The 26,204-nt window shown below is 35.7% G+C and overlaps 1 protein-coding gene across 6 annotated transcripts; it reads right to left on the reverse strand.

The window, feature by feature from the left end:
• Window positions 1-1,237: 1,237 nt before the first annotated feature.
• LOC111343202 (E3 ubiquitin-protein ligase UHRF1) lies at window positions 1,238-26,204 on the reverse strand. 6 transcript variants are annotated; one of them, XM_022950368.2, is made up of 25 exons: window positions 26,100-26,204; window positions 23,858-24,015; window positions 18,858-19,055; window positions 18,349-18,414; window positions 17,989-18,113; window positions 17,450-17,528; window positions 16,242-16,331; window positions 16,042-16,094; window positions 15,275-15,357; window positions 14,763-14,822; window positions 14,129-14,202; window positions 13,354-13,466; window positions 13,209-13,242; window positions 12,810-12,899; window positions 11,721-11,828; window positions 10,459-10,563; window positions 9,460-9,566; window positions 9,034-9,121; window positions 8,824-8,898; window positions 6,904-6,978; window positions 6,611-6,673; window positions 5,935-6,067; window positions 4,508-4,647; window positions 4,192-4,290; window positions 1,238-3,155 (listed from the first exon to the last, which is right to left on the reverse strand). In XM_022950368.2, the coding sequence occupies exons 2-25, from the start codon at window positions 24,008-24,010 to the stop codon at window positions 3,009-3,011; spliced, it is 2,358 nt and encodes a 785-aa protein (XP_022806103.1). In that variant the 5' UTR covers window positions 24,011-24,015; window positions 26,100-26,204; the 3' UTR covers window positions 1,238-3,008. The 6 variants fall into 6 exon arrangements, with proteins under 6 accessions (XP_022806103.1, XP_022806110.1, XP_088590263.1 ...); XM_022950375.2 differs by lacking the exon at window positions 26,100-26,204 and adding an exon at window positions 24,850-25,212; XM_088734137.1 differs by lacking the exons at window positions 23,858-24,015; window positions 26,100-26,204 and adding an exon at window positions 22,157-22,880.

Raw genomic sequence — 26,204 nt, forward strand, 5'->3', positions numbered from 1 at the left:
TGTCTTCTCATGCAAGGTTTCAGTTTGACTAGATCAAAGCTTCTCTGTGATGAAAGGAAATGCTAGTCTGCAGCATGTGGCAAACAGCATCTGCAACTGGTATGAAAACCTGAGTTAAAACTGAAAACCTATTGTTTCTGTTTGCTCTGATCTAAGTATGCAGAAAAGTATTGGCTGAAAGTAGGGTGAATAATTATTTCAGCAGGTACTAAACAAGTGGATGCAAACATTGGCTTAGAAGTCAAACTTATTTTATCACTTGAAGCTATGTAGTTCTGGTCAGATTGGTGTATTTCTTGTACATCACCAAGTTAGCCAATCAAGGATGGATGACTCGCTCAACAATAGAATTTCAGGATTCACTCTGAGCAGTAGACTAAAATTTCTACACGTTTACCAGCGTTATACCACCCCACAGGTTGTTAGAAGAACACAAGAAAAGTTTGTGAGTGAGAAACCAAACGCAAGTGATTTTCAAACTTCCCCTTCCCCCATTTTTATGCCAGTAAACCAAATAGAAAGTGCAGTCTACTGCTTCTGTAAATTCACTGAGTTTGCCAGTGAACAAAACAGTAGGTTTATGACTAACAAGAACACTCATAGTATCATTTATTTTACAAATGTGATAATTTATGTAATTGCTTTGAGGGAATTGAATTTCTACATCAACATAGTAACTAAACAATTTTTTATACACTGTGAAATCTGCAGTGTTACAATTGTTTCAATTTTCCTTTAGCATTCTCCAAATCTCTATTTCCCCGGAATTGAAATGTACTGTAATTTTCGAACCATTTCTTGACCTGATGGAATTCAATCTGACTCACTTCCTGAAAGGTGTTGGCTATGTATACAAATGGCCCAATAATGAGGGCCGGAAGTAAAACCAGGGAGCAACTGCTAGGGTTTGGTGAAATTAAAGAAGGTTGCAGCTGTCCTCTACCCAGAAACCTTTTAATTTTTAGTGCGATGCTTTAAGAACACCTAGGAAATTAGAAATCACGAGCCAATAACAGGACAAACAATCTTTTAGGTAATCTTTACATCCTGACTTATTTCAGCCGCCAAAACAGAGATTGCAGTCAACTCCTCTTACAAAACACCCATGGCTCCAGTGGTACCACAAATGACAGGTTTTTGACCCATAGGGGAGTACCTAGTATTTCAGTTAATTTATGGACCAATGACCAAGAAAACTGGAATACTGACACGAAACTTAATCCCATCAAGAATGCAATTGAAAATGAACAGCCCTTTAATATAATATGATATCAAAAAAATAATTTTACAACACCTATAACTAAAACTAATGGTTCCCAACATTAAGAAAAAATGTTCAGCATTACCTGAAGAATATCATATCAACCTACAATAATTGAAATCTAGAATAGTTCAAAATTTTTCTTTTGGACTCTGCTCCTTGACTGTCAAGAAACAGTTCACTCTGTTGAGAAAATGTACCTCAAATTTCACTACTATATCTAGCCAATACCCACAGGAGACAGATGCATTATGCATACAACAATGCATTACCACTGAGTGTGGTACTATCAAAAACAAATTAATCACAACAGTCAATAAAGATAAACGAAAATTGTAAGGAACTTGTGAGAATTCAAAGTACAACAAAACTGCCTAAGGTAGGACTATGTCCAGAGATGTATACACTGACAAAAATGGCAATATTTCATCAAAATCAACAAATTTGCTTAGCTGATTTAATTTTGACAAATTTGACCAAATTTCGTTGAATCTTCCATTTTTGCTACTGAATGCATTCCTGGACATAGTAGGCAGAGTAATCATGCTTGATTTTGGTGTTGCATCAGAATGGGTGGCACAAATTTTCCAAAACAATCACAGAGCAAAGTAACAACTAATTAAGGATAAATGAATAAAGGCTGAAAGTTTCTAAAGAAACTGCGGTGGGGGCAACAAGGTAATTTGGTTACATCAACTAAGTTTAAATTGTAAATTGGCCACTGTAATGAGCTAAAAAGATGACATTTCGAGCGTTAGCCCTTCGTCATTTGCTCTGACGAAGGGCTAACGCTCAAAACTTTTTAACTCGTTACGGTGGCCAATTTACAATTTCAACTTAGTAGATATAACCAAATTACCTAATTAAGGATAACTTTTGAAACTCCATTGAAAATTTCTTGAACATCTACAAAGTAAGCATATAGCACTTGGGCACAACAAGCACATGCCACATGAGAAAGAACGTACTTGAATCTTCACTTCAAGCATCAAACATGTTCACAACAACTACTCATAACATCTTATCACAATTAACAAAATATAGTTAATATACAATCAAGTACTATTAAGTTACACTGCCACGCATATTATTGGTTGAAAGAACAATATGTTGTTAGCTTGAGAAAGGCAAAATTCCAAATAGGTATTTTCAAATATACTTGATAACATATAATCTCACGTTAATGCATGTCATTCATAGCATGTCTTAAAAACAAGGACCCATTAGACTCCAAAACTTGAAAACATAGACCCCAAAATAACAACATTTATAGATAATTATCTAAAAGCATCATGATAGAGGTAATTTTGAACTCTAAGGCTTTAAAAGGCAACTTCTGATAATTCTTCAAAGCAAAAAAACATAGGTGGAATTAAATAGTTGAGGGAGAGAGCACTAAGTGATCAATGTAAAGTTATTTCTTATGTCTGTCCCCTGTAATCTAATTTAGGTTTTATAACCTACTTTTGGGCGAAAATTTAAGAAAATACAAACCCAAGAGATGGACTGCCTACTAATAAAGTAAGGAAAGTGCATTCTTAATTTTTTATTTGCATTGAAGGTTAGTAAGGGCTAACAATAAAATTGTTTGAAAATTTCTAGTCCATTTTTTAAGGGCATTGTGTTTTCATGTTTAGGGGCTTAGGGTTTGTAGGGTCTATCATTAAGAAGACAATTTTCCATAATATTTAAGAGTAGTATGAGTTATGCTCAGCTACATTTCAAAAGCAACCTAAGAGGGGAGGGGTCACCGCCCCTTAGTATAACCAGGGAACAAATTATTGAGAGCTGCATCTAAATGCGTGTTCACTATGAATTTGTAGTTCTTTCCAAGCTCTGTGCGACAAGCTGGACAACAATAAACCTCTGCCTTAAAGGAGCGTTGTAGACAACTCTGTGAAAATACAAATTAATTTTTTTCAATAATCAATCAAACTGTTGGATGAAGAATTTAAAATTAAACATTACATTAACCTGTTACACCCTAACTTTACTATGCATATTCTCCATACTGAATAAAGGGGTAAGTTTCTAAAGAAACTGCAGTGCTGTGTCAGTGGGGGTAACAAGGTAATTTGGTAATATCAACTATTAAGTTGAAATTGTAAATTAGCCACCATAAAGAGTTAAAAAGCTGACATTTTGAGTGTTAGCCCTTCGTCCATTCGCTCTGACAAAGGACTAACCCTCGAAACGTCAGCTATTTAACTCTTTACGGTGGCCAATTTACAATTTCAACTTAGTTGATATTACCAAATTACCATATTTTTTATACTGTTCTCTAGACATTTCCTAGGTGTTGAAAAGGAGAATTTGTTTAATAGTCAAGAGCTTCTTAAATTGGTGACAATTACCTTTACTCTTGTGACCTTTACAATCAGTGATTTTGTCATAGTAATGATAGTAACAATAAGTGATATTGATAATCGAAGGAGATTGAAGAAGAAATTAGATGTTGGTCACTATTAGGAGTCCAAGGCCCAAAGTTTCACAGGGGTTGGACACTAATAGTGGCCAACTAGCCATAGGCTAGTAGAAATTCAGTTTTAGCTAGTGGTTTTCCATTTCCACCACCTAGCTAGTAATCAAACTGAAATTGTTATAACATCTAAGTTGTTACTGGCCACTTGGCTAGTAAGTTGAAAAGTTAGTGTGAAGCCCTGGGTTTAGTTGCAGTGTTTACCCTTCTTTGAAGTGGACAATATTTACATGTCATCACATGATCATGACTTTGCCTTGATGTGGAGCAAGTTTATTAGTTGCAATCCTTAAAATTATTCTGACAGGTTTCATTCCCCAGGAGGCCAACATCACAAAACTCATTTGCACTAAACATTTCTAAGAGTTTCCCAAATACTACCAGCAGCTAAAATCTTGGAACCTAGATATATTTATTTAACCTTCAATGGAAAGAGCAAAAAGAAACTTACCTTACAGATATTATGAAGACATTTTGTAGTTATAGGTTCACATACAATATCTTGACAGCAAATGCAAGTAAATGCCTCTTCTACCTTTTGAATGAATGTCTGCAGATGAATTACAAGATTTCTTACCAGTACGTCATCAAAAATAAAATAAAATAAACAGCAGTAAGAGAAAAGTGTACAAGTATGGAATAATGATAAAGATATACTCTTACAAAAATAGTTTTCACGTTGTAATCAAATTTGTCAAAATATATTTAACCATTATTAGTAACACTGCCAATATGATAACATATTGCTTGTAAGAATAAAAACTCACTGGGTAGTCTTGTAATTCACTAGTGACTTCACTCCAGAGTTTTGTGTTTACTGTATCAGCATCAAGCAATTCTTTCATCTTTTCTGGTAACTTATAGCTTCTTTTCTTTGCTGGAGGTGATTTGGCTGGGCTCACATCACCTAAGTATCAAATACAGGACTTACAGTGACAGTAGTGAAAAAACAAAAATGAAAGGAGGAAAACTGAAGACAATTCTCTGCAACTCAAGTTTCACCCTGAAACCTCTCACTCCCAAGATCTCACTAGTTAGTCATTCTCCCTACTGTCTGCTAAACAATTCTTATGGTGTTAGATGGTGTTAGGTGTCACTAGTTAGTAATTCTCCTTACTGTCTGCTAAACAATTCTTATGGTGTTAGATGGTGTTAGATGTCACTAGTTAGTAATTCTCCCTACTGTCTGCTAAACAATTAATATGGTGTTAGTTTGGAGTAGTTGTTACAGATCAACTAATAATCCCTTAACTAATACTTTTCTTTTGTCAGCACTTGTTTGCTTCATATTGTAATGATGTTCAAACAACAAACATATGAAATACATATATATGAACTGCGGTTATGAAACGTATATGTGCACGATCCTTCGCAGTAAAGCACTATTTAAGCAATAGTGAAAATCAGACCTGAAAAAAATTCAGGCCTGTACGGGATTCGAACTACTGAACCACTGAGGTCAGTGGTTCGAATCCCATATAGGCCTGAATTTTTTTCAGGTCTGATTTTCACTATTCCTTAAATAGTGCTTTACTGCGAAGGATCGTGCACATATACGTTTCATAACCGCAGTTCATATATATGTATTTCATATGTTTGTTGTTTGATTTATCATCTTACGGGTTTATGTCGAATTAATTTGATGGCCTGCTCCCAGTTGGCTTGTTAGCTCAATTGGTAGAGCGCTGCACTAGTATCGCAGAGGTCAGTGGTTCGAATCCCGTACAGGCCTGAATTTTTTTCAGGTCTGATTTTCACTGTTGCTTAAATAGTGCTTTACTGCGAAGGATCGTGCACATATATGTAATGATGTTGTTGGGAGAAATTCTGTTTAAGTCACTCATGTACAATTTTATCTCATTGGCCACTCGTGGTAAATAGTTTTGCTGTTCACTTGCGAACTAGCCAATCAGCATCCGCAAAAATAAGCACTCACTTGTGTGGTATCTACTATTGTATTATAACAATATAACAATTACAGTATAATTATATACAAATCCTATGACGATAAAATTTAAAATGATTAAGAATAAAATCATTTATATAAGTAGTTTCAGCATAAAATTCAAGATTAAAAATTGTTAAAAACAGTGAGTTAAGCATTGTTTTCTTCATGGGAGTTCTTTTTTTTCCCCTTCCTTTTTCTCCTGTTTCCAAAATTGCATACTGACTGGTTAAATAATTTTAAACTAACCTTCATCCCGTTTCCTTTTACCCTTGCCTTTCCCTTTTCCTTTTCCTGTTTCCTTGTCTTGTTCTTTTTCTTTCTGCTGTTTCTTTTTTTCCTCTTCTTTTTTGGCTTGTGCCTCCAAAAATCCTTCAGGATACTGATGATACCCAAAAATATTCAACCATGAGATGCACCCGGACTTTGGCAGTAGTTTTTAACAGAAAAGATGAATTTCTCAGAAAAAACAGTGCCCCTAATAACCAAAAAACTACAGTAATGTGGATAAAAGTGAAAATTGAGAAGGTAGAACACACTAGAGATATGAAATTCAATCATGATTAGAGACCCAGTCTGACTAAGGTAAAGGTAGAACCTCAATATATGGTTCCTGATGGTTCAAACTTACTTTAACTTGAAAGACATGCAATCTTGGTCTCCCTCGGCAATTATTTTAATGTAATTTTATAACTGATAACCCAATATTCTTTGCAGTCATTGATGGTTCAAGTTATTGCGAGTCATATAATTGTATCTGCACAATAGTGATCACCACCATGAAAACATGCTTTCCCCTGTAAACCTGCTTTGTTATCACTTTGGCAAAGTGAAAAATATCACAAAAAATTTTTAACACATATATTTCATATGATGCACAATCCTTCGCAGTAGATATTCAATGTATCATAGATATTTCACTTACCACCATTTTCAAGCCATGTTCTTTAATTAATTTCTTGCCCTCCTTTGTCCATGGTGCTGGGGACTAGATAAAATTGTTAAAAGAATTGTTCAAATATGATGAATTGAAAGAAGTGAATTTTTTCTGTTTGTGTGCATGGTCTTATTGAACAAGCGTTAAAAAGATAAAATTCCACCCAATTTAGTACCAACTGACTTTACAAGAAAGTCGTATTAATTTTCCTCTTGTTAGGAGTTGTATACAAGATCTGAAGTGATCCTTTATTATCATTCAAAGAATAAACTGATCTGCACCTCATCATCTCTGCGCAACAAGTATCTCCAAACAATAAATCCTGATTTTCCCTTCTCTGGCCAGTATTTCACAACCTGTCAAATGCAGATTGTCAGAGGAAATGTGTAAAGCAATTGCATGAAAATAAAAGGCCAAAAAAGTTATCTATTTAAAGAATATATTCCACATTTGAAGGTGTAGTCTGATCATCCGGGTGAGTGTAGTCCTGAGAAGGACTGTTGTTGGTGGTAGTGACTGACATTTTGACAACCTGTGCAGAAGTCATCATCAGAGTCAAGCGAATGATTGTTGTCAGTAGAATGTTCTTATTCCAGTTTGTGTGAAATGAATGGTTGGTTTTGCCGTGATGTTATTGGCTGTAAGACTCAAGTGACGTAAGTCGGTTGTGATTGGTCTGTTTCGATCTGTTGGTAAAGTTAGGTCGTTCTTTTTCGGTCGTTTGTGATGTTTATGTCGTGAATGAGTCGTTTGTATGGAGCGGGTAGTTGTTGACATCTGTTTAGGGGAGTCTGTTCTAAGTTAGTAAACCAGCTTTCCAGAGTCAGTCGTTGAAAATAGTCAGTGCTGTAGGTTAGGCATTGCGCAGAGTCCCAGTCAATGTTGTGGTTGGTAAGTCAAGTCGATGGTGTTCAGCAATGTGATTGCTGACATCACCTTTCCTTGTCGCCCATTTGTGTTCAGTCAGTCTTGTTGTGAGGTTTCTGCCAGTCTCACCGATGTAGGAGGCTTGGCAGTCGGAACAATTGATCTTATAAATTATTCCCTGTCTGTTCCTCGGTTCATCTTTGTCTTTAACGTTGGTTAGTAACTGACGTAGTGTGGTGATGGGTTTGTGGTCGACGCGGATATTGAAGGGTAGTAAGATGCGCGAGATGTTTTCAGACATGCCTTTTATGTACGGTATGGTTGCTGTAGTCGTAGGGGTTGCAGTGTCATTTGTTTCAGTAGAGGTAGTGAGTTGGTGAGTGTTTCGTTGGACGAAGTCGTTGTTGTAGTTGTTCTTCGTAAAAACACGGTGAAGGTATTTGTTCTCGTCAGATAAGCTGTCTGTCAAGTCACATACTAGTTGTGCACATCGTGTTAGAGTTCTGATAGTTGTGGCTTTGTGTGATGTAGGGTTGTAGGATGACTCGTCTAGTAATCTGTCGGTGTGTGTCGGTTTCCTGTAAACTGTCATTCATAATGAGTTGTCATTGTGGCTTACCAGGCAGTCTAGAAAAGGAAGTTTGCCATTTTCTTCAACTTCTCTGGTAAACTGTATGTCAGTGTTTTGTTCGTTAAGGTGGTTGTGGAATGTGTTAATTTCGTCGTGTTGACTATTTTCAATGACTGACTCTGGAAAGCTGGTTTACTAACTTAGAACAGACTCCCCTAAACAGATGTCAACAACTACCTGCTCCATACAAACAACTCATTCACGTCATAAACATCACAAACGACCAAAAAAGAACGACCTAACTTTACCAACAGATCGAAACAGACCAATCAGGACCGACTTACGTCACTTGAGTCTTACAGCCAATAACATCATGGCAAAACCAACCAATCATTTCACACGAACTGGAATAAGAACATTCTACTGACAACAATCATTCACTTGACTCTGATGATGACTTCCGCACAGGTTGTCGAAATGTCAGTCACTACCACCGACAACAGTTCTTCTCAGGACTACACTCACCCAGACGATCAGACTACACCTTCACATATTACCCCCGGGTTCAAGCCATTTACTGCATATTCCACATTGCTGTGTGTCTGTTCAATAATATATCACAAATGATATCAAGGTGTGGTAAAAACAAAAAAATGTGTCATATGAAAAGAAACATAAATATCAAAAGGATTAAAAATCTTCCAGAGACTGTGATTAGCCACACCATACAGTACACTTCTGTGAACCTGTATGATCTACCCACCTTATATATGCCATCATATCGATTCCCATCTGCTGGTGCATATTTGGAGTGTTTTGCCAGCTTGGCACTTCTAACCTGATATGGGGTCATATATAAAGAATACCAATTAAGTTTAAACCCTAACAAGTGAAGAAGTGATCTAATGGGTTAAATCTGCGATTAATTACTTTACAAAATAAATTACTGTACAAAATCAAATTTAGAACATACCACCCTCACAGCTTTTCCTTCTCTCCAGTTTTTAGCCTCTGCTCCATCTTTATCATTTAATGGAACGGAACAATTTTTTGCCAGTGCCCTGAAACAGATTGGATATATATGCCTTTTAGGTTCATACTCAGGGTTACATGTAGTTTCTCCTTTCAAATAAATATATAATTTTCTTTATTTTGGACACAAACTCAGCTGCCTTTAGCAAGCGTTTCGAGCATTAGCCCTTCGTCGTTAGCCCTTCGCTACGACGAAGGGCTAACGTTTGAAACGTCAGCTTTTATAATTGTAACGGTGGCCAATTTACCATTTCAACTTTGTTGATATATTCAAATTATTTCGTTACCCCCACTGACGCAGCCCCAAACAGTTTCTTTACAAACTATCAGCCTTTATGCCTTTAGTAAGGCCTCTTACTAACTTCACCTGTTCATCTTGGTTAAAGTTTGATCACATGACTGTTCAGCTGTTCTTTTATTTCCAGAGAGATCTCTACCACCACTTCCTGTGTAAAAGAATTCCTCTCCATTGTCCTAAGCAAAAATTTCAATCAATGGAGCTCAAACGATAAATATATATTTATATACATATATTGTGGGAGGAAAAAGACAAGTAAACTACAAGTTCATCCCTATGTATTGAGCACTGTTCTACGAAAATCAAGTCACACTTTATTTATATACATACATATATACTTGCAAACATTGATAACTGTGATCCCCCTTTCCATCAAATACAACACCTAGTACCAGTTTCAGATCCAAATCAATCATGAAAATACCTGTTAACCTCAATAATCTGCAAAACTTCAACCCCCTCCAAAAACACTTTGAGAAACAATTAGCATGGTATATTGCAGAAGTGATTCCTGGCAAAGCCTCTTCATAAGCTATATTTTCTATTCAAGGTTACAAGTTTTTAAAGTATCCTCTCACCCCTACATAAAGTAAAAAAATGAACATATACACAGGGCTTCAAGTTGAAGAGAACCACAGAGCTAGGAGGAAGCCACAAGAAAAACAGCCAGGCATCTAAATAACCTAAGTGGACGACTTTGGTATAAATCAACTTTCCGACAAAGCTCAATGACTAAATTGCTTCACTTGTTAGCTTCAACACCTATTCCCTTTCTCATAAAAACAGGCTGTTACCTGTAAAAATGGGGGACCCCTTAATGAGTGTTTTTTTTTATAAGAAAGTGCATGGTTGTTTTGCAGGGTGAAAAAAAAAAAAAAGAGCAATAATGAGATCATACCACTGAGATGACTGAAAGGCAGGGTTCCTCTGTACAGAATTTAGAATTCCAAGTTTTACAACTTGGTCAAAAAAAATAGTAGGAAATCTCACTAGTTGAAAAGGAACTTCCTATAAACCATAGCAACTGATTTATCTGATAATGTATCATATTGTAGTCTGCTGACTCACCAAATCATCTTCATATCCACCAGCCAGCACAATAGAGTAGGCTCCATCACCATCCCTACCATGAATACCACTGACATGTGGACGGTGAATCCCAGCTTCACTAACCTGAAAAAAGACAAAACATCAAACAGCTGGTTAGCACTAAACTGACAGCTTCAATGCGTTGATCAAAAGTTTTATTTGCTTAGTAAATATTTCCTTGAGCAAGAAATCAAAATGAAAACAAAATACATATAAATTACAAACACAAAGTAGATGCGATGTAAGCATAATTATTATGCACAACAAAATTGAAAACTATTTTCTCACTCTGAGATTCTACATAAACTAATTCTGACTGAAAGAGCAATCGCGCTCTACAAACCAAGTAATTTATATTCCTATCATTAGAAAATTAACCTTTATGAAACTAAGATGCTAGTCATATTTTGAGAATCCAAAGAGTGACCCAACCTTCAAATGTGCTTTAAAAAAATTCATTCATTCACAGATGACACCATTTCAAATGGTGCTGGGCAACCTTGCCACTAAACCTGAATAGAGCTCACAGCATGGCTTCACTCCAAAACCCTAGCATCAATATTCATATTCTCCTTACTCTTCTCAATACAATTCCTTTGCTATTAACAAGGAGAATTTGTGTAACAATCAAAACTTTTTAGATCCTTTATTCCTATGATCTTAATGAATGATTCAGTAGTTTTACTGTAACGAGAAAATAGATGCTGATCACTCATAAGGGTTAAGCGTATTTGAAACAAGAGTTGAAAGGTTAGACTGTCCCTTTGAGCCTCTAGACACCCTGGAAAGTAAGGTAAAGTCTGTTTACAAGCCTAGTGGCCCATTAGGCTGGTGCTTAACTCCGGTTTCTGTAGCATGAAGCGACTAGGAGTATTTCTACTCCCCCCTGGATGGGATGCCAGTCCATTGCAGGGTTACCCCCAGGATAAATTTGCCAGTACCCATTTATACACCTGGGTGAAAAGAGGCACTGTGAGAGTAAAGTGTCTTGCTTAAGAACACAACACAATGTCCCGGCTGGGGCTCGAACCCGGACCACTCAATCCAGAGTCAAATGCACCAACCATGAGGCCACCGCACCTCCACACACCCTGGAAAGTAAGGTCTGTGAATATCCATTTTTATACAAGAGAGGAAAAGTGCAGAGTTTTTAGAGCAATCTTCTCCTTTACATTGCATAATACCTCCAAAATTCTAAAAAAAAAAAAGAAAAAAAGAAAAAAAAGAAAAGGAACCCAAACCTGAACTCTAAACTTCCAACAAGATCCTACAGGAACTCCAGGGATTGGTCCAAAGTGGTTTGGAGGCACAATAGAGCAAACCTTAGTCCGCCCAACACAAGCCATACCCTAAAAATAATTATTGGTTAATAAACTTGCATAATGCAAAGTACAGGGCAATTATTGGATGAAGTTAAGCATGATATGGACCAATACTCATGGTCTTAAAATAAGTGAGGGGAAATTGCTACCTTTCCATAATCAAGAAATGGATAGATATTCTAGTCTTCTCAGGTAAGGATGGATAAACCGTAGGCCCCATCTCCTGCAGGGTTAAGGGTAGGAGACGTTAATTTCCCACACACGAGATTACTGTGTCGTGGATGTCCTCCCCTGGAGTGGGATGGGTGGGAATTGGCCCTGAAAAGCCCCCATGGGAAGTGGTTAACTAACCTGTATGTATATCATGAATTATCAAATTTTTTGCTGAGGTCTGAATTGTCTAGCAAAGCTGAAGGCTGAGGCAGATAAGACAGACACAAGGTTTGATAATTCATGCTAGCATGCAAAAACCAAATTTGACACTTGTTTTATTATACATTTTCTAAACAATCTGCAAAAGAAGACACTTTTATCTGAGCTTGCAAAAGTTCGAGAACACCAAAATAATGAGACAAGGGGCTTAAAAACTAAGCAGAGTTTGTATGTCAACTGTATGCTCTCAACCAATCAGTTTTCAAAGTAAATCCACTGTATAAGAAAGTAAATTTTAGCTTGTAAATAATACAATTACTTGCCACCAACAAACTATGATATCATAAAATAGCCAAGTTCAATAGTTTTTATCATTTGATCACCAAGTTTGTTGTGCCAAATCATTTTCTTGAGTAATTTCTATCAAGAAACCAACAGCTCTATTGTTGTACTTGTATTTAATGCATATACATTCTATTTTTTTCCATTCTATTTCAATTTTGACCCCTACAACCTTACACAAGAGCAAATCACTATAAAATCAAAACGCTGATGAAATGTGACCTGAAGAGCATGACTAAATCTGCCCCATTTGTACCATCAAAATTAGAGATAATTTGAACATTTGATGCTGACCTTTCCCCAATCCCTGTTTGTAGTTGAATTTGAAGAAGCCATCTTCATTTTCTTCTTGCTTTCTCTTAGTTTCTCTCCAGCATGAATAACCTAACAGACACAAAGTAACAAATTATTTAATACCAATGAAATATATAAATTTAACCCAACACCATGCTTTATTGGACATGAAGCTGAAGAATTTCATCATACGACTCAATTTCTCTTTCTTTCTCTTTCATGACACTTGATACTCAGATTTCTTGGAAACTCATCTTACATGTCCATCTCATTTAGTTTTTTTTATTTTTTATTTAAAATACTTTAATTTGTAATACAATTACGTCCAGTTAATAAGGGGTATGGACTACATGCACACATGATTTTATTAGGATCCAAACACTACATGTACCATCTTACCTGTGATGTATCATTTTTACACAGAGGGCAATACCTGAAAACAATATTAGAATCATGTTTATGAGAATAGTTTCAATTTCATCAAAATTTCCAGAACTACAAAATAAACAATCACAATATCAGCAAAGGAAAATGAGAAGCATACCACTCATCATCTTCAGGAATTTTTTCCAAAGGTGGAGACAAACAATAGATGTGATAGGCCAAGTCACATTCATCACAAAGGAGTTGGTCACCAGGGTTTTCTTTTCCACCACACTGTAACAAAGAGACCACAACAAACAATTAAAAGTGACCACTCATTATTTTCCCTGCATGGCAGACAGGAGCATTCAATTCATTTTCAAGGTTTTGATATTTGTTTCAAGAAAAAATAAATAAATAAATGTTATACCCACTCCATCCCTTTGCTCCAACCATAAATGGGTACTAACAGTATATGGGAATGGGGAGATGGGGTTACAATGTCAAAAATTACCACCTGGCACCTATGAACTACAGTTTTCCACTTGAAGGGCTGTTGGAAACAAAAAATCTGAGAGAGTAGACTACTTGGGAGATGATTGAGGTAGAGGAGCCCAGCAATTCTTTTTTTTCTGCTATAACAATAAAGCAGCAGCAACAATCCTTAAGAATTGAAGATACGATTATCGGAATAAAATACAGATCACATATATCACGATCACATTATAATGACAGCTAGGAAAAGGTACCCCCTAAGTACAGAATTTTCTGGGGGAAATTTCAAGGTCTCCAAATACCAGTGCTGTTGTAAGCACCTGAAATTAAAGTCTCAACTTTAACACATATTGTTACAACATGGGGAAAAAAGCAGTTTTAATTAAATTTGAGCTACATGCTTTCTGATTTGAAAAATCTACCTAAAAGAATATTGTAACTCTCATAACTTGATAATGTACCTTATGACAATTGCAATGTTTGCACAATTTCTTTGGGTCATCTTTACAGTAGCTGCAGTCAGGCTTCACTTGTCCTTTATAATGATTTCCACAATAGAAAAAGAGGTAAAATATAACATAACATACATCCACTACTTGACAATGTGTAATACTTCAACTTTAAGTAGTGATTGACAATTAACTTATACTTGTGATATAAATACATTATCAAGCAACTGTGTGAAGAGAGAAAACAAACAAAAGTAGGGTTGAAAGGGAAACAATTTTTGGTTTTTTGTTTTGTCACAAGCAGGAGACAAAGAAAAAACTATGAGTTCCCCCATTTACACTTAATCCTTGTAAGGCAATATATAGTTAAAGAACGGGAGAGTTAAAGGTACAATAAGTTCCCATTTTAAGAGTGAAAGGGCTGACATGGTTGATGATACAGAACAACTAATGATTGCAATGCTGTTACTGATAAATGAATATCCTTCTCATTACTTTGCTTTGGCTCTTTCTTGTTCTTATTGCCCAAACAAAATAAACACTAAAACACTTTATTCAGTTGAAGTACTGACCTGGTTCTAAAACTGTTAAGTACCTGGTTTACTTATTACGAATCGTGTCTATTAGACTTATTTTGTGTACATACTTTTGGCTGGTGAAGATTTACTGCTGGATGAACTTATAGATTCCCCTGACCTACAGGGGTCTGTATAAAAAGAGAAAATACTGCTTTTTATTTCTTTGGGCTTCACTCTTCTCGGATACAATTTGTTATGTGGTGTGCCTATTAATGGGTCACCATTGTAGTGGTTTGTGATTCAATAAGCATATTAACACATTTTGCTTTCTTACAAGGTATAACATTTAATGAGGTAAACTAAAATCAATTTTGAGACTGCACAGTTTCCCTGAAGTAAACAAAAATCTGTTATAAAGCCTGTTAAAGAGTCCACTTAACACAGGTCTTGGACCCAGAAGGACTCAATTTCGGTGTCTGCATCCACCAAATAGAAATGTCCAACGTTTGTTTTATAGAAAATAAATGAGCGTGGGAAGACCGAATCAGGACTTTGGCTACTGTCTACTTCCTACAGTGTGCCTGCTTGAGCACCAAATTGATGTAACACTTTAAAACATACTCAAGGCTCTTCAACATACCTGGAGGACCTTCAATCTGGAATATTTCTTTGTCTATGAATTTAAGTCTGCACTCTTCTGCAACTGTGTCTTCTGTGCTATTTCTTAAAGCAAGAGGTGAAATATGGTACCATAGCTATTTCAACACTTGACTATCCACAAAATATACAAAGCTTGACACTAGCTTTTGATGCCAATTTCCACTTTTAAAACTGTTTAAAAATTTATTATCAACCAGAGTATTTCACTTCCAAAATGGTTTGCAGAATTTCTAACACAAATGCTGATACCAAAAGCATGTTATGTTTAAAATAATATCATAAAATTGATTTTCCAAAAAAATAACAGGCGTCTAGGTTGTTCCATGAAACCCAATGAAATCTTAGCTGCCCCAATTAAGAGAAATGCCTAAATAGGGAAAGGATGCATGGTACAAATCAAGATTATTTTTGTCTGAATCCTACTTTTTTCCCTATTTTGAATGTCAAAAATTTTGACTTAAAACAAAGAGAAATTTGCTTTCCATCACAGCCAAAAATTCACTTTCCAAATAAAGCTTATGCTCTGACTGGTACATTTCTGTTTTTTTAACCTGCAAATGGCCAATTCACTCTTCAGTTGGGAGAAGGTAAGAAAATAACTTGTCTAAACATTCAGAGGATGCAAAAGGTTACAGAAACGACAAAGACCCTTGTAAAAAATAAGAGAAATAATTGAGAAAATTACAAAAATTAAGAAAATCAAACAACACATTGACCAACTGGCAACTAACAAAAAAATTTTTGTACCCTAATAACAATCTGGCATAAAGCTCTCTACTTTTTCTTGTAAGACCATCAAGCTGTAGAACAAATTTTAAGGCAGTAATTTAGTACACAGTTAATACAAAAAGATATGTGGCCTTTATAACAAAACCTAGTAAAAATTACCAGTTGACCATTATACCCCTTATATCTTGTTATTCTATCCATACTTTTAATAACTGTACCTTTTTTGTGATTTTGAAATCGTACCAGTAACCTCTCTCGTCTGGCTCATCATGGTTATAATTTGCCATTACAAGCTGTCCCACTGAAATCTTAATGGAAAAATAGGCAGACCACAGGTCATTTGGATGACATCTCATTGAAACCTTCATTGGGCATTATTGACAGGATTGAGCTCTAGTAAAACCTGCATGCCACAGGCAAATATATTCCACCCTCCTTTGGAACTTAATTCCCTTCTTTATTACTTAACAGATCATGGGCAGCTGCATTTTCCTAATCTTGCAACAGTTTCATTCCATATAATTCACAAAATAGAAAACAACAGGTTCAATGCAGTCTGTAGCATCCACTGTGCAGCTAATCTAGTGTGTTGTTCTGCATTCAGGCAATTCCTGGTCTCTTTTGTTTTTTGTTCATATCTACACTAGTTATTTATTTGAAGATTTATTGGTTAATCATCCCTTAATCTAGATTTTTCAAGTGATCTTTGCTTTGTGTCTGCATATAAAACTAGAGTGTAAATAGGAAAAGATAAAAAAGAGAAGAGTACTAAGGTGAAAGTCATACAGAAGCTTCACTGTCAGAGAAAGAAATTTAACAAATTCAACAAGGGAAGGCAACTGAAAAAATCTAACTGAATCAGATAAAGGCTCTTGGTTCAAGCAATCTTTTCTTTTTACAACCAGCTAGCAACAAAATCAAACAACAGTGTAAACAGTTTCTTTTATCAAAAAATATCTACATGGTTTGAAGACCAACCCATTAAGATCAAAGTTGTGCTGAAATTATATTTGCGCAGTCAGATTTGCAGTACTCGATTAATTAGCTTAAACAAACATTGACCATTTCTGATTGTTCCACCTCATTTGGTTTATTATTAGATCAAGCTAAAACAAAGATGTGATCATGCTAACAGAACAACTTTTGCAGAATAGTGCATTCCATAACCTCTCCATTGATTTAGTTTATGGAGAAGGACTTCTGTAAAGGTTCACCACATCCTTTATTAAACAAGGCAACTTTATGGTAGCTCCTGCAAAGAATGTATTTAACTTGTTGTCAAGCCTTCAATGTTAACCTGCCAAAAAGGTCACAAAGTATGAAATAGCACTGCTAAACCAATTGTTCCAAGGCATAGCAACCAAGAAAGAGGTGATACAATTAGGACAGTAATCCTTACTGCTTGTTAAACAAAGTGTTGATTTACCTGTTCCCATGGAATGGCAGTTCTAGCAATGGGTCTAATAGAATTCTCAGGAAGTTCATTCACCTCATCTTCCTCAGAACTATAGGAATAACAAAACCATGACCTGAGAAATGTTTTGCAGAAAGGTGTTTATGGGTTGTATGAGAGGAAAGAATTTTAATTAAAGGCTAAATTCATTTTTATGAACAAACTATTGCAATATCACTAAACCTTGATCTGAACACCCACATAATTCCACAACCTTCCATGACCTCTTCTAGGACTATACCAGTAATTCTGTTTTTCTTATGTATTTTTTGATCTGCTGTTAAGTTTGCTGAAACTAGTTACTTCATTGTTGACACACCATTCACGATACAAGCCACACAAATGTGATGTGACTGCATTTTACAATACACCCCAGACAATCTTAAAATTTCTGAAATATTCATCTCTCAGTTTAATAATTCATCTTCCCTTGTCAAATATGCTTTTGGCTTTGTTCAGACCTTTCATTTTACTGGTTTGACTTTGTCAAGTACACTTTAAGTTTATCATACCCATCAAAAACCACATGATATAAAATGGAGCTTGAGTTGTTTTCTTCTGCCACAGAAATGTCCACAATCTTGGCTTCAAACCATGCACCCATTTTTGGATCCTTAGCATCTATCATTTCACCTATCTGAGTGAAAATTGTGTTGTGTCATACATGTAGTTCTACACGTACTGGAAAAAAATTAAAAATTATTTTAACAACAAATACATATCAAAGCCCATTTAAGACGATCAAATCTCCAATACTAACCTTTGTTTATGAAATAATGCTTACAAATTCTAGAAATATTTACAAAAGACCAAATTCAGCCACTATTTATTCAAAAAAACCCTATGGGCAGATAGTTTTTGAAACAACATACCTTATATAGGCTTTCTGGAACCTTTTCTTTTGAAGTACTTGGTTGAGTCTTGTCCCCTTCTAACTCCTTATTTTCACATGACAAACCAACAAAAATTAGTCAAATGTCCACTGAGAAATTCAGTAGACCCTATAACCTTGAAACATCTTCAAGGCCATTTTGCTTAGACCTAGCTGACTGGTACAAAACAATCATTAGGCCTTATCAGATCTGTGTGGGCAACAAACTATAAAAATGTAACCTGACTGATAATAAGCAAGTGTTGGATGAGGTTGAGCATGGTATCATGAATTGTCAAAACCAAGGTCTGAGTTATCTGTCTCAGCTTTTGGCTTTAGCAGATAACTTATAGATGAGGTTTGATACATTTTAAGACAATCTGATAAACTAGCTACTGCAGATATTTGGTTATCCTGTCAATACATACTATTGTAAATTAATCGATTGAATGCTCTCAACCAATCACACTTTTCAAATTAAGTCTAGTGTATCAAGAATTATTACTGCACCTGGTCCTTATTTGACACATGACCATTGACATGCATGGCAGACTCCTCATCTTCTTTATCAACTGACTGTTCAGTCTCATCTTGGGTTTGTTTTCCATTATTGTTAATGTCGTTGGGTGGAGCAATTGTTCTTATCATTAACTGAACTATCTCATCAAGCCCTACATTATAGTCGAACAACGTGTGGCCATCTTCAAGCTAAAGTAAGAAGAGAATTTAGAAACATTAATAAAATAGATTACTTGATTCACACATGTATCACGACAATTAGCTATAGTCTGTATTAACCACAACTGGAGCTAGATATGTCTTACCTTTTCCACACAAGATTAAATTGAAAGATAAAAGAATGTTCCATTTTTAAGTAAAAAAAAAGTGCCAGGAGGAGCTTGAGTGGAGTTCACTACACCAAAGGGGTTTAACATGAATAACCATCTGAAGGCACTAAATCTATATAGAATAGGAAAGATGTCAGAGAGCAAGCTAATTCGTCTTATAAAGAAAGACACTCCTTGTTTCAACACATGCAGGGAGTAAAAAAATCTGCAGAAATAGACCTCTTTAGCTTGAATACTTTGTTTACCCATTTTAGGTCTCAAGTGAATTCCCAGCTTTATCTTTTGTACATTATGTGTACATACACATGTGAATAAGAGGAACTTTGAAAGAAACAATTCTCTAGAGTAATAATTTGGATATATCAACAAAGTTGACATGGTAAATTGGCCACCGTAACGATTACAAAAGCTGACGTTTCAAGCGTTAGCCCTTCGTTGGTTACCCTGTTTCTGTCATTCAAGCGGGTTACCACCGTGCCCAACTTATTGATCGACATTCAGCACTACAAACGTCACAAAAGGAAGATTCCGACCACATTCCATTCACTCTCAAGTTTCACCCTCACAGCCACTCAGTTAAATCCATCATTCTTAAAAACTTTAAATAACTTCAAAACGATCCAGAGACAAGCAATATCTTTTCCCAGCCTCCGCTCATTTCATCCAAACGCGACAAAAATGTAGGCAATTTTTTGGTCAGGCCATTTTTTGGTCAGACCAACCAGGCACTTTTTAATGCGCTCGTGCACAATGCAAAACGTGTCCTTTCATTCACAACACTGAGAAAATATCGAGACCCAAACGATCCATTATGATCACCGATCACTTCACGTGCACCTCCACCAATGTAATCTATTGCATAACTAGCACTTGTTGCAAAAAGATAGACATCGGCGAAACAGGCAGAAGACTAGGTGACTGATTCCGAGAACACCTTCGCGATGTGGAAAGGAATGACAGGGACACATCAAAACCAGTCACTAGACATTTTAATTTACCTAATCATTCTAAGCAACATATGGCAATCTGCGGTTGTTCCTTACACTTAGGTAGCACGGAAAGCCGTAAACTCTTGAACAAAAGCTAATCTTTCAAACCGGCAGTCTAAATCCCACAGGTATCGACGAACACTTTTCATTCCACTAATTTATTCGTGCTTTTCTCGTTGCCATGTTCCGACCTATAACATAGCTCCATTTCCTGCCTTTAAAAGCACACACAACCCACAATTCCTCTATTCGCTCCGACAAAGGGCTAACGCTCGAAATGTCAGCTTTTGTAATCGTTACAGTGGCCAATTTACCATTTCAACTTTTTATCCAAATTATTTCATTACCCCCACTGACGCAGCCCCAAACAGTTTCTTTAGAAACTATCAGCCTTTACTCTAAAGTAATATATCAGGAACTGAACTGGATACACAAAACATACAAGCCTAGAAGGTATATTGAACTCCAGACCTTCAGATTCCACTCTGTTACTCTACCACTTAGCTAAAGGGAACTTCACAGTAATCTTGGCCCCATTTCTAGGTTTTACCACAACAAGTGTCCTGTAAATGGCAAGGACCAGCACCATGTGGGTTATTGACATAAAAAGACAAAAATGTTCCACTTAGGCCATAACATTAGAAAGGATGTCATCTGTTTTGAAAATCCTGAAATTTTAGATAATTTTTATGTCCATGAAAAAAAACACTGCCGACTTTTATCTTTCACTAACTAAGTGTCAGGTGTCACATCCGAGTTTCTGAGTCATCTCCCAATCATACAAAGATGTCAATACAATATTTCTTTGATTATCACTTTCTCAGATTTCACATCCACAAAAAGATTGCAGCCTTTAGACCTTGTACTTTGACACAGCTGTGTTAAACAACACCAGTTCAAGTAAAGGTAATAAATACCTTATTCAATGGTTTAACACATAATACCCACAGTCAAATGTATTTTGCAAGTTGTGTAATACTTTCCTGGGCAAGGAAAAATGCAAAAAATGAGCAAGTCTAAAATATTAAAAAAAAAAAAAGGTTTTGTTTGTTCAGAGTGCCCATTTTGTTGCTTTACTTTCCATCTGTATTATTGCCCTGTGTAACATATCGTGTAACATATCTTGCGTGTTCCAATGCCCTAATATGGTAAAAAGGCATAATTGTGAAATAATAAGAATGGATATACATGAAACATTTACTCCTTTGCTCCAAAGATCTAGATATCAATCTCCAGCTCTGTCTGCTGTACATTTCTTATAACTGTGCCACAAAGAATTTGGTAATAAAATCAACCAGTACCCTAGAATTAATATCTTTCTCTCTTCTCTTGAACACCCTTATGCCTGAAAATGTGTTGATATTTTGGGGAGAAACTCAGTTTTGTTAACACAGCATTTGTTAATTTCAAAGAGTGTGACTGACAGGTTGGAATAAAACACTGTATTAAAAGCATGGCAGCCAGCATGCACACTGACTAAGTCCATTAAATCATGATTGAATCTTCTATGGAAACCAGCCGTCATATTAAGGCACTCTTCCTGTCATTTTTTGACACCTCACTGACAAATCAATAAATTGGCCGAGATCCAAATCCAATTTAATGTTCAATAATCATAATGCATAGGTACTTGTACACATTAAGAATGCCAGCACACTTAGGGTAAGGCACAACCATAAAGGGAAAAATAAAGGATTTCCCTTACATCATACTGACTAATATCATGCACTCAACTTCACACAATAATCAGGTTATAATAAGCTACAAATCATAGCCCTTCAGAATACCAACAGAATAAAGCACGAAGTGAAATGTCGCTTGTTGTTCACATTAATATCTCAAGACCCTATAGTTATATTTAACTATAAGGTCTTAAAGAGTCACAATGATAAATTCATTTACAGGTATATCTGACGTCAGTGAGTATAAAATAATACAACTGGAATCTAAAAGTAAGCATATTAACACACACCTTAATCCATGGTATAGCATAACATAATAAGGGCAGATATTTCTGCCAGTTACAAGGTAGTCTCCTAACCCTTGAAGAATAAAAAATAATCCAAAAATCTGCTCATATTACAGTAAAACCTCATTAACTCTGACTCCCTATGGAAACCAAAAATAGTTTGAGATGGCAGGTTCATGATATTAGGATTGGTGTTGAATTCCAATTTCCTGTTAATTATTAGTAAGGAATCACGTTTTTACCTTTCTTGTATAATCAATGGTCATTTTGGAACATTTAGTTTGTGTTAGAAGAGCTTTCTGATAAGAACAACTAATTTGGGACATTTAGTGAAATGCATTGAGGAAAAAATGAGCTGAGATATCCAGAACTGTAGTTAAGGATATCTTAAGCTTTCAACAAAGAAACAGTAAACTTCTAATTAAGTGGCTATAAATACATGTACACACTTTGCACTTATTTTACTATTCCTTAAGGAATGATTAATGAATACAGTAATATCTATGCTCACTGAACGCTTGTCTTCCTTAGCTAGAGCTGTACACAAAACATAATAACAAAACTGAAACTAAAAGGTGGTGTTGCGCTGTACATGATAAAATTGGCGATATTTCACTCATTTGAAAAACTTAGAGGTAGTTATTTACACAAGGTCTAACGCTAACCCAGTTTGCAAGCAGTGGGCCTCAGAGATACTCTCTTAGACTTAGAGGGATGAATTTTCTAAAAAATTTCCTTACACTTTAAGCTTTCGGCCCTCTAGACACTGCATGTTCATAAAATTAAACGTTCAGATAAAAGGTTCGGCTAAATTGAAGAGCTTTAAAATGCGGTTTTGTTAAAGAAGGGCTAAATTTTGTTTAAATAACCAGCCCTTAGTGTTTGTTTCTTCCATGCCCGGCCCTTGCATCAGATGCTTTTTTGAAAACATCTACTAGTTTGTTGCCTCTACCACTTTATCATAATTCATTTTATTGGGTTTGAAACTGCAATTAAGCGAAATCTGTGGCCTGTGGCTCCAAAATTATCAACTCCACGTCTTTCATTTGAATATAAATCACTTTAATCCTGATTAGCTGATGTTGATCGAAAAAGAAAATAAACGGTTACAATAGTTACACAATATACAACTTAAAGAAATATCGAACAAAACAAAAGAAAGAGGACTATAAAATACTTACATTGTTACGGCCTCAGAAACATTACTTAACTGCGCTTAGCGAAAACAAGAAAACAGTTATATTACATGATATTAATTATGCAAGCTGCACAAAGCAACTACAAGACGGTAACGAAATGACAAAGAAAAGTGCTAGTGAAACATAAGTATAATTACAGAGTGAAAAGACTTAAATAAATGAACTTCAAACACGCAAAAAGAAAAAGAAAAACCAATGAGAAAAAACGTCACACAGAACTTACAAGGCTTGTACCCATTATGGTTAAAGATTGGGATGTGTCAATCAGCAATTTCTAACAATTCGATGTTTATCAACCACCGTTTTTCTTTGAAATTTGAGCATTCGGGGAAAAGTTGAGACAAGGGAAAGCAAAATTAACAGTATTTGTTACACCAATAACAAAAAATTTATCATTCCACCGTTATTGCATTTTTTCTGTTATCATAATGTACTACATGTAAAATTGCTAGCCAAATAATGGCTTTAGTAAAAAGGATTGAGTGTCAAATTGATAATTTATTACCTGTTTTCCTCTAAAGAAGAGTCTTTGTTTACTGGGTGGAACATCAAAAGCTTCTTCAAGCTTAGTCCTGAGGTCTTCAATTTTGGTAAGTTTGCTCAAACCCCTCACACGAGTGTTTCTTTGACCATCCATTGTCCTCACTCTGATCCACATGATGGCTACAATAAGAAAAAGGACAAATGATCAATTCAACATGATAAAATACCTCCAAAGTTTACCCTTCTTCTCCATCTATCTATGCACATGACACCAGATTTCTGATCCTAGCATTATCCTGGAAGCTTGTCACGTACAAACCTAGTGTTTGGCCCAGCTCAAAACAAATTATCCATAACTCTGTAGTAGAGTAACAGACTACCCAAAACAACAGCTTGAGGTGTGAATTCTTATGAAGGACTTCAACTTTCCTTTTATCTCATGGTCAGGACAAACTAATAACACATTTATTTACTTTGCAAACACACTGTTTCGTATATTCAGCAATTTCCTTAGAACTGAATGGTTGTTGGTCTAATATCCCTTCAATACGATTTGCAAACACTGTGTTTACCAACTGAGGCTTCAAGTAAACTACAGTTAAAAACAAATTGATTTGAACTCCATTGTTGTAAATGAGATGGTCCATGACGGATACACTGCATTTGAATAGCTTCACGATAAATTGTTCATTGATGCCTTTTTATTTTAATTCCCAGTTTCTATGATTTGATGATTGTCTCTTTCTGATTCAAACACCACATTGACTTTAAAAGTGAAACCTTGAAAACAATTATGCTCTATTTTACACATGAAGAAAAAGGCACTTTACATAAGTTATGGTAGTAGTTATTTAACTTTTTAAATCATTCTGCAAAATTTTTCTAGTAAACATTTGAAAATGATAATCTGATGCATCTCTCAAAACTTCTAAAAAATTTCACTCAGATTTCGAATTGTGTCACTTGTTTATCTCTTTAATAGTATTAATCTCGACTGAAAAATGAATACAATACCTGTGAGATTCTCAATTTGCAGAGGAAAATATGTTTCCCAGTATAATACTTTTAAGTTCACGACTCAATGTAAAGCACAGCAAATGTTCGTCAGAGCAACTTCATGAACAGGGTGTAAGAGTTAACCAGGATCTTAAACAAATGCATGGTTTACTGGTATGTTATTTGAGCAGTGCAATTCAAGATGTCTTTTTTTTTTTTCTTATACAATGCATGGTTGATTAGTTATGCGGATTAAATACAATCTACCACAAATGTGATTTGCATCCATATGAACCTGACAGCCTCTTGACCACAGAAATCTCAATAATGAAATTTTTGCTATAGTGAACAAACTTATTAATTATGTACTCAATGTTCAGTTTGACAATTAAGTTGTGAAACAGTGGGTTCCATCATTGTTTTGGTTCTTCAATTCAAGTATCTGAATTTGTTATTGATTATTCTCGTAACAAACAAACAAATTCATACCACCCACGGCCATTGTAAACATGACTTGGAAGAGCGAGGAGCTGGTTGACACATTTCAAGATAAGAGGTTTTATCTCATTAGCCTTACAACAATCCTTTTGAATAGGAAAACCGAAATAATACACATTTGCAAACAAACACCCAGGTGATATGGGGGCTCTAAGTTGAGGGTAGAACCAACTAAGTAATTCGGCGAAACGACATAACGCACATTCTTGGCTAAAAGACAGCCCCAGTCCATTTCCATCGCGTGTTTACTGTTCAGTGAGGATTCAGCTTTCATTGCATGCAATGCAATTGACACTCATCCATGGTCACAATGGTCAAGCCAAAAACTAGAAACCTGATCCAAGTTCGAATCCCACCGACAACGGAAAAATCATTACTATGGTGAGAGGTCAGATACAAAAACGTAAAAGATGACCTCTGTCATTTACCAAAATATAACTGAACATGCCGCGCTAAGGGAAAAACCACGTGAAAGGTTTTGCCTCCTCTTTCGTTGATTAGCGAACGAAGTTCTCAATGACAGCTGCACACTAACGAGAAATTTTGCATTCGAAAGTGTAACATTGATTATATTAATTCGCAAACTTTCCTAGTTCAAGCCTTCAGGCGAGGTGAAACAACATCTTTGTTGATGTTCATCGACATATTAGCTATATCTCAAAAAAGCTTCCATGTCAATGACCTCGAATCTCTTTACAAAGAAGCTATCTCTCATTGAATCTCATATTTAAGAAATTAGAGTTAGGCCGATACAAATAGCTTTTTCCTACCGTGTCAATGGTTCCAATTCCGTAAAAAGCTGCAAAATATCACTAATTTGACCTCGAACGTGACAATAAACACCCAAGAACTTGAATATTTGCGGCTTTGGCAGG

This window comes from Stylophora pistillata, chromosome 9 (genome assembly GCF_964205215.1).
Source record: "Stylophora pistillata chromosome 9, jaStyPist1.2, whole genome shotgun sequence".
Lineage (NCBI taxonomy): Eukaryota > Metazoa > Cnidaria > Anthozoa > Scleractinia > Pocilloporidae > Stylophora > Stylophora pistillata.